General features: G+C 44.3%; 1 protein-coding gene across 1 annotated transcript in view; it reads left to right on the forward strand.

The window, feature by feature from the left end:
• The first annotated feature begins 2,747 nt into the window (after positions 1–2,747).
• LOC124019722 (immunoglobulin-like domain-containing receptor 2) overlaps positions 2,748–10,216 on the forward strand; it is a 54,830-nt gene continuing 47,361 nt past the window's right edge. The window contains exon 1 of the mRNA XM_046335139.1: positions 2,748–2,978. Coding sequence (XP_046191095.1) covers positions 2,864–2,978 — 115 coding nt within the window. The 5' untranslated portion in view covers positions 2,748–2,863. The remainder of the gene's footprint in view (positions 2,979–10,216) is intronic.

Consider the following 10,216-nt stretch of genomic DNA (forward strand, 5'->3'; position numbering starts at 1 on the left):
AGACAATGTTCTATGTATTTTTATACAATTTTAATTTGATCACTGCGCTTCATCTAACACAACCGAAAGACCTGGATTACAGTTGAGATTACATCACAAGCACATAATGCAAGTGATCAATGCTGTTTGATATTCTGCACAGTTATTACAGCAATTGTGAAGATCTCTCCAAAAGATCTCCTGTGTTCTTTGCATGCTATCTTGAACAAGTTTTGGTATTCAGCCTACTGAGCCTCCAATCAGGCTAAGGGCTTGTCCAGTCCCTAGCCTATGAAGAACTACTCTGGTGACTGGATTACATTTAAACAACGTTGATTCAACCAGTTTGTGTCCAGTCCCTAGCCTATGAAGAACTACTCTGGTGACTGGATTACATTTAAACAACGTTGATTCAACCAGTTTGTGTCCAGTCCCTAGCCTATGAAGCACTACTCTGGTGACTGGATTACATTTAAACAACGTTGATTCAACCAGTTTGTGTCCAGTCCCTAGCCTATGAAGAACTACTCTGGTGACTGGATTACATTTAAACAACGTTGATTCAACCAGTTTGTGTCCAGTCCCTAGCCTATGAAGCACTACTCTGGTGACTGGATTACATTTAAACAACGTTGATTCAACCAGTTTGTGTCCAGTCCCTAGCCTATGAAGAACTACTCTGGTGACTGGATTACATTTAAACAACGTTGATTCAACCAGTTTGTGTCCAGTCCCTAGCCTATGAAGAACTACTCTGGTGACTGGATTACATTTAAACAACGTTGATTCAACCAGTTTGTGTCCAGTCCCTAGCCTATTAAGCACTACTCTGGTGACTGGATTACATTTAAACAACGTTGATTCAACCAGTTTGTGTCCAGTGAGCTCCCTTTATTCTCCTTTCGCTGTCTTTCCCCCATCGTCTAAGAGGCATTGTTCAATGAAAATGTAATTTTCAATTGATTTCTAATAAAACACCATTTTATATCCACCCCACTTAGATACTAGGTGTCGTTCTTGAATTTAGGTGTCATTTGGACATTTTGGAAAAACGTAGCTGTATTTTTCTAGATGTGTTTTTATTTAACTGTATTTGGTTACATCTATTCTAAATCAATTAATGGAGCTTAATGTCTTTTCATAGTTTTTACCAGTATGACAACATTGTTCCACCTGTAGGAGCAGCAACACCAATGATGTAAACAGAGACATTTTAGGTAAATTATCATTTTCTGAAATGGAGGCCACAAATTCTTAAATGTATAGTAATCAATCCTTTAAAAAATGATTTACTGAAGTGATATGATTAGTGAAATGATTAGTGATATTAGTGGTATGATTAGTGATATTAGTGATATGATTAAACTCAATGTTACTTAGCGTCATTCAAATTGACCAACACCATGTAACACTGGATTCAGACACAACACATTTACATTTAAGTCATTTAGCAGACGCTCTTATCCAGAGCGACTTACAAATATGGAATCCTCAAATCTATGACATAATAAAAGGACATGTGTTTAGCTCATCTTTTCATTGATATAGACTCCTCCCCTGATAACAGACTCCTCCCCTGATAATATAGACCCCTTCCCCGGTAACAGACTCCTCCCCTGATAATATAGGCCCCTTCCCTGATAATATAGACCCCTCCCCCAGTAACAGACTCCTCCCCGATAATATAGACCCCTCCCCTGATAATATAGACCCCTCCCCAGATAACAGACTCCTCCCCCGATAATATAGACCCCTCCCCTGATAATATAGACCCCTCCCCCGGTAACAGACTCCTCCCCCGATAATATAGACCCCTCCCCTGATAATATAGACCCCTCCCCTGATAATATAGACCCCTCCCCCGGTAACAGACTCCTCCCCCGATAATATAGACCCCTCCCCTGATAATATAGACCCCTCCCCGGTAACAGACTCCTCCCCTGATAATATAGACCCCTCCCCCGGTAACAGACTCCTCCCCGATAATATAGACCCCTCCCCTGATAATATAGACTCCTCCCCCGGTAACAGACTCCTCCCCGATAATATAGACCCCTCCCCTGATAATATAGACCCCTCCCCCGGTAACAGACTCCTCCCCTGATAATATAGACCCCTCCCCCGGTAACAGACTCCTCCCCCGATAATATAGACCCCTCCCCTGATAATATAGACTCCTCCCCATGATAACAGTTTTCCACCGGAGCTCAAGGTCCTTGTGTATCTTTGTAATCAGTGATTTTCAAGGCGCTAACACCAATGACATTAAATTCAGGGACAACATTATACTAGTAATAATATCATTTGGTTTTATTGATGTAGGCAATATATTACATAATTTTGTTTCAATGTCTAGCATTCAAAATGATAGATAGATATCTCTAAATCGCCCAAAACATGTCACTACACCGCTACACATCACCAGTAGGACAAGCCAACCTGCTATCCCCCAGTAGTTTCTACAATGCATACGAAAATGTGTTTTGTAGCATAAATGACTTATATATGTTTTCTTATTAAATAACTGTAAAAACAAAAGACAAATGTATTACTTGTCATATTGTTCTCATTTTAAAATGATTTTACATGATGCCAAAGTCAAGGATCAGAATTTATCACCACAATTCAAGAATGACCCATATAGACACAGTCCCATTGGCCACAACATGTAAAGATGCTTGAGTCACTTTTAAATGACCCCCCCCCCCTTGCCCTGAAGAGGACCAAACTGCGCATGCACCACCCATTTCTCAAACGGTACAGTCTCGTTATACTCGGGTAGAGCCAGGACCTGTACAGTCCCGTTATACTCGGTCAGAGCTAGGAGCGTTACAATCCCGTTATACTCGGGTAGAGCGAGGCGCCTCGAATAGCGGTTTGAGGAATGAGGCGGAAAAGGCGAGGAGAACATGTACACAGGACTTCTCTAAACGCAAATGCTTTGATATGGAAGATGTGTTTGTTGCTGAGATGGTGGATTCCTGTACTATTCCTGACAGGTAGGTGATGAAGATGTATATAACTTTTACTGACTAACGAGCCAACCTAGCAGTGTAACAGGTTAATAAACAACTTTATTATGTTGAGTTTTCTCCTCACTTCTTTTACTTTTAAAATGTTTGTGTTCTCGTCTCGAACCTGCCCTCGTTCTGATTTCTAACAGAAAAAAAAATTGGTTGATGTTTTTTCCGTCTTTTTTGCACGGGAACTTTTTTTCAGGATTTACCAAAGGAAAACATTTCAGGAAAGAACGATACATTGTAAAACGTAATTTACTTTCGAGTTACAGTCACGTAGGCCTACAGTACAAGACTTGTGTAGCCCGTAAACGATACAAAGTAACGGATTTGGAATGTAGACTATCCTGCCTTTTGATTTCAACATCACGAGGGATAGAAGCATGAGCTTTGTTGTGTGACTTGCTTGGTGCAGCGCAATGAAGGTAGTAGCACTGGTCTGGCGGCTGTAGACGGGCTTCTGTTGGTTCCATGGTACTCAGCCAAGTGTGAATGATGTGAAGGGAAATTTATAGGTCACGGATTAGGAAGGGCTGACTTCAATTAGTGTACAATAGCGTACATTGGAGTTGTACTATCCATTCATGAATTAATCAAATAATTACAGGTAAGTTTGAAAAAATGGTGTATTACAGATAGGGAATAATATTTTGTAATCGTTTAGTTTTTAGAAATGATATACCTATATATTATAGATTCTATCCCTGAGTTCATGTTGTCTAATGTAGGCTACAATACTCCTTTTTGATTATGTAGTTATATAGAGAAGTGTCGATTTGTAGATTTCTCCAGCTCTGTGTTTAAAATGTCCTCTTAGGTAGCAGGAGCTGTTTGAGAGACACCACAGGTCCTTAGACTAGCAGGAGCTGTTTGAGGGACACCACAGGTCCTTAGACTAGCAGCAGGTGTTCGAGGGTCACCATAGGTCCTTAGACTAGCAGCAGGTGTTTGAGGGACACCATAGGTCCTTAGACTAGCAGCAGGTGTTTGAGGGACACCACAGGTCCTTAGACTAGCAGCAGGTGTTTGAGGGACACCACAGGTCCTTAGACTAGCAGCAGGTGTTTGAGGGACACCACAGGTCCTTAGACTAGCAGCAGGTGTTTGAGGGACACCACAGGTCCTTAGACTAGCAGCAGGTGCAACTTTCAAACTACAAACAGCGTAAGGAACTGGTCTGAAGTGGACTTTTGCTCCCTGCCTCTCCTCTCCTCCCTTTCCCTCATCCTTTCTTTCCCTGCTCTCCTGAAGTGCTGTGGCCTGCGGGGTGAGGAATGTAGCCTACTACACACCAACTGATTTCCCCTGTGCCTCTCTCTCTCTCTCTCTCTCTCTCTCTCTCTCTCTCTCTCTCTCTCTCTCTCTCTCTCTCTCTCTCTCTCGCTCTTCCTCTTCTCTTTCTCCCTCCTCTCTCTACACTGTTTCCCTCTCTACCATCGTTCTCTGTCGTTTAATCTCTCTCTCGCTCTGTGTGTGTCTGAAACAGCTCCTCTCCCCTCTAAACCCTCCCGTAGACCCCTCCTGTAGACTCGGTAGGGCTCTTCTGTAGACTCTGCAGGGCTCTTCTGTAGACTCCGTAGGGCTCTTCTGAAGATGAACTAATAAAATAAACCACCCCTGTCCCTGCGCCCCTCCTGAGGTGGTTTCCCTGGAAACTAATAAAGCCTGTGTTCCCGGTAGCTCTCAATCCTCTGAAAGACCCTACTGACTTTCCTGTTGTTTCCCTTTCTGCTGCTGGGAATGTTATGGCAATGTTATGGGAATGTTCTAGTAATGTTATGGGAATGTTCTAGTAATGTTATGGGAATGTTCTAGTAATGTTATGGGAATGTTCTAGTAATGTTTTGGGAATGTTCTAGTAATGTTTTGGGAATGTTCTAATAATGTTATGGGAATGTTCTAGTAATGTTATGGGAATGTTCTAGTAATGTTATGGGAATGTTGTTCTAGTAATGTTATGGGAATGTTCTAGTAATGTTTTGGGAATGTTCTAGTAATGTTATGGGAATGTTCTAGTAATGTTATGGGAATGTTCTAGTAATGTTATGGGAATGTTCTAGTAATGTTTTGGGAATGTTCTAGTAATGTTTTGGGAATGTTCTAGTAATGTTATGGGAATGTTCTAGTAATGTTTTGGGAATGTTCTAGTAATGTTATGGGAATGTTCTAGTAATGTTATGGGAATGTTCTAGTAATGTTATAGGAATGTTATAGTAATGTTATGGGAATGTTCTAGTAATGTTATGGGAATGTTCTAGTAATGTTTTGGGAATGTTCTAGTAATGTTATGGGAATGTTCTAGTAATGTTTTGGGAATGTTCTAGTAATGTTTTGGGAATGTTCTAATAATGTTATGGGAATGTTCTAGTAATGTTATGGGAATGTTCTAGTAATGTTATGGGAATGTTGTTCTAGTAATGTTATGGGAATGTTCTAGTAATGTTTTGGGAATGTTCTAGTAATGTTATGGGAATGTTCTAGTAATGTTTTGGGAATGTTCTAGTAATGTTATGGGAATGTTCTAGTAATGTTATGGGAATGTTCTAGTAATGTTATAGGAATGTTCTAGTAATGTTATGGGAATGTTCTAGTAATGTTATGGGAATGTTCTAGTAATGTTATAGGAATGTTCTAGTAATGTTATGGGAATGTTATGGGAATGTTCTAGTAATGTTATGGGAATGTTCTAGTAATGTTATGGGAATGTTATAGTAATGTTATTGGAATGTTCTAGTAATGTTATGGAAGCTGTTACTGTTTTTTTGCTGGCTCATCCAGAAGTTCCCTGTTTGGTGGTTTGGGAGAATGTGACAACTCTACTGTCTAACACACACACACACACACACACACACACACACACACACACACACACACACACACACACACACACACACACACACACACACACACACACACACACACACACACACACACACACACACACACACACACACACACACACACACACAAATTAACGCTCGCTCCCACACACCCATACACACACACAAACACACACACAGGACATGATTAAATGAAGCTACCCATCCCCCATCTCTCCCTCTCTGCTCACGGTTTCATGTTCACTGACCTCACCTCCCACTGCCTATTCAGAGAAGCACCACACACACACACACACACACACACACACACACACACACACACACACACACACACACACACACACACACACACACACACACACACACACACACACACACACACACACACACACACACACACACACACACACACACAGATGTTTTTAGGCGTGTGTGTTTTCAGTTCATCACCTGCTGATTGACTGGACTGTCCAGCTGTGTTGTCAAGCTCCTGCTCATGAGATCTGTCGGGTTCAGAGCTTATTAACCAACTGGGTTTGAACTAGTCTAGTCACCACAACACTGTTTGTCCACGGAGCTTGATCCTAGACATGAACTCTGAGAGCTAACGCTAGTTTCAATAATAGGTAACAGAATTTATTCTCGGAGCGCGCTCCCACGTTACCACGAGCAACAGTTTATATACAATAACATTATGTAATTTCATTGCTCCTAAAATGAATCTCCTCCTCCAGACCGGGTCAAAGGGAACTTTAAAAGTTCATTCTGAGTTCATTCTGACCCCCTAGCACATACACAGGACACACAACACAACTGAGTTCATTACACAGGACACACAACACTGACCCCCCAGCACATACACAGGACACACAACACAACTGAGTTCATTCTGACCCCCCCCAGCACATACACAGGACACACAACACAACTGAGTTCATTCTGACCCCCAGCACATACACAGGACACACAACACAACTGAGTTCAGCACACACACAGGACACACAACACAACTGAGTTCATTCTGACCCCTAGCACACACACAGGACACACAACACAACTGAGTTCATTCTGACACACACCCCCCCCCAGCACACACACAGGACACACAACATGACTGAATTAACTTTTTGACCCCTCAACATTATCGATCACCACTTAGCTGACAGGTCTAATTAACGGAAAACCTAGGAATGCACTCACTGTCTTATCTAAAACACCCCAGAGCTCAGTTTGGTCGGTTCAACCACAGGTTAACTACCTTATCTGTTTACTTAATCCACAACCCATTTCTTTCTGCCAAGTTGTAATGGTGTTCATTAACTTTAATTACTCCTTGTCCGTGTCACACAATCCCTTCTTATGAACTCATAGTGTTAATCAGATATAATAAAACTGAGTATAAGTTTACTTAGTTACAGTTCTATTTGAAATGGGGGCGTTATTTATTCATTTATTCATAATAATTCTAACAATCAGATACAGACAGAGTGAATCAGCTGTTTTTATGTGTTTAGTCTTTGAGACTGTGGTCATAGTGACCACTTGTGTTAAGTGTGGGGGGATTTACTCCATCACCACACTGGTAAACCCGGGTAACTGGTATTTAAAATGAAAGATTACCACACCAGCAACATATAATTCTGTTCATTTTGTTGAGTCAGATTGCCTATTAAAATGACAGTCTGCTCTACTGCAGAAATGCTGTTTGTTCGTCCCAAATGGTACCCTATTCCCTACATAGTGCACTACTTTTGAGACATATGGGCCCTGGTTAAAAGTAGGTGTAACGACGTTCGTCTGTTGTATGAAGAGAGTCAGACCGAAATGCAGCGTGTAGGTTATTCATGACTTTAATGAAGGAATATCGCGGTACATGAAATAACTGTATATGAAAACAACAAACGAAACGTGAAACCTATTACAGCCTATCTGGTGACTACAACACTAAGACAGGAACAATCACCCACAAAATACAACGCGAAAGACAGGCTGTCTAAATACGGTTCTCAATCAGAGACAACGACAAGCACCTGACTCTGATTGAGAATCGCCTCAGGCAGCCAAGCCTAACTAGACACACCCCTAATCATACACAATCCCAATTACTACAAACCCCAATACGAAACACAACATATAAACCCATGTCACACCCTGGCTACCCAAACATATACCAAAAACACAAAATATAATGACCAAGGCGTGACAGTAGGGCACTAAATAGTGTGCCATTTGGGATACAGGCCGTGTTCAATTGTACAGACCGCAATTAAATTGGAACAGATCCTGAGAAACTCTGATTTCTCTTTCTGAGGTTCATGAAAACCTTTCAGTAGCCTCGGCCCCAGCCTGGTCCTGACACTAACCGTACAGATACCTGTTGAGGATGAAACCACCTCTGCTCCTCTTTCCCAAACAAGGAGACAAGTAGATTTCAGCGGTCCCATCAAGTCCCTTATCCAAGCAGACATAGTTAACATAGTCTAGGAGAAATGAAGGCTCTTCTTCTGACTAGCCCAGTTCCAGCCTCAGAACCTCATGTCACAGGTGGGAAACCTCCTGAGGGCGATACTGATAATGACGTCGCACGCAGAGCTACCTCATCACGAGAGCACGAGTCCAACTCACCTCCACTACACGCAGTCAGTGTCACGCCCTGGCCATAGAGAGGCTCTGCGCTCCAGACCTCCGGTGCGCCTCCACGGTCCAGTGTGTCCTGCGCTGGCTCTACGCACTCACTGAGCTAAAGTGGGTATCCAGCCAGGATGGGTATCCAGCCAGCTCCACGTACCAGGCTTCCAGTACGTCTCCTCAGTCCGGTGAGACCTGTTCCGGCTCCACGTACAAAGCCTCCAGTATTGATCCATGGCACAAAGCCTCCAGTGATGATCCATGGCACGAAGCCTCCAGTGATGATCCATGGCACGAAGCCTCCAGCGTTGATCCGCAGTCCGGACCTCCAGCAACGGTCCCCAGTCCGGAGCCTCCAGCGACGGTCCCCAGTCCGGAGCCTCCAGCGACGGTCCCCAGTCCGGAGCCTGCAGCGACGGTCCCCAGTCCGGACCTGCAGCGACGGTCCCCAGTCCGGACCTCCAGCGACGGTCCCCAGTCCGGACCCCCAGCGACGGTCCCCAGTCCGGACCTCCAGCGACGGTCCCCAGTCCGGACCTCCAGCGACGGTCCCCAGTCCGGACCTCCAGCGACGGTCCCCAGTCCGGACCTCCAGCGACGGTCCCCAGTCCGAAGCCTGCAGCGACGGTACCCAGTCCGGAGCCTGCAGCGACGGTACCCAGTCCGGAGCCTGCAGCGACGGTACCCAGTCCGGAGCCTGCAGCGACGGTACCCAGTCCGGAGCCTGCAGCGACGGTACCCAGTCCGGAGCCTGCAGCGACGGTTCCCAGTCCGGAGCCTGCATCGACGGTCCCCAGTCCGGAGCCTCCAGCGACGGTTCCCAGTCCGGAGCCTCCAGCGATCATCGGTGGTCTGGTTCCTCCGATGAGGATCTGCATCCCGCACCGGAGCCACCGCCATAAGGGATGCCCACCCGGACCCTCCCCTTTAGAGGCAGGTTTTGCGGCCGGAGTCCGCTCCTTTGGGGGTACTGTCACGCCCTGGTATTAGATAGACTTTTATTCTCTATTTTATTTAGGCCAGGGTGTGACTAGGGTGGGCATTCTAGTTTCATTATTTCTATGTTTTCTATTTCTTTGTTTGTGGCTGAGTGTGGTTCCCAATCAGAGGCAGCTGTCTATCGTTGTCTCTGATTGGGAATCATACTTGGGCAGCCTTTTTCCCCACCTGTGTTTTGTGGGTAGTTATTTTCTGTTTAGTGTCTGTTCACCTGACAGAACTGTTTCGTTTTTTTCACTTTGTTATTTTGTTCGAGTGTTTTTGAGGCATGAAGAATCATGAACACTTACCGCGCTGCGTTTTGGTCCATGCCTTCCGACGACAGACATTACAGTCAGACTAGCCTACTCTTGCTCTATTTCACGTTGATGGTAACAGTAAGGTTGTATTTAACTGTGTTTTAGGAGCTTTGTGAGGCTGGAGGTGAACATTCACTAGATGATGTAATTACCGGTTGGTCTGAAGTGCTGGTCTCGTGGTAAATGTAGGAGGGCGGACAGGGCCACGCTGCTGATCTGGGGATTTCTCTCTATATGTCTGTTCACAGTGACACTGCCAGCGAGCCAGGTCCCAGATCTGTTTGTGCTAAGATGTCATCTCCTTGAAATGGCAATTAGTGACTCCTCTGTCTGTCTGTCTGTCTGTCTGTCTGTCTGTCTGTCTGTCTGTCTGTCTGTCTGTCTGTCTGTCTGTCTGTCTGTCTGTCTGTCTGTCTGTCTGTCTGTCTGTCTGTCTGTCTGTCTGTCTGTCTGT

The sequence above is a fragment of the Oncorhynchus gorbuscha genome, unplaced genomic scaffold, assembly GCF_021184085.1.
Source record: "Oncorhynchus gorbuscha isolate QuinsamMale2020 ecotype Even-year unplaced genomic scaffold, OgorEven_v1.0 Un_scaffold_658, whole genome shotgun sequence".
Classification (NCBI taxonomy): Eukaryota; Metazoa; Chordata; class Actinopteri; order Salmoniformes; family Salmonidae; genus Oncorhynchus; species Oncorhynchus gorbuscha.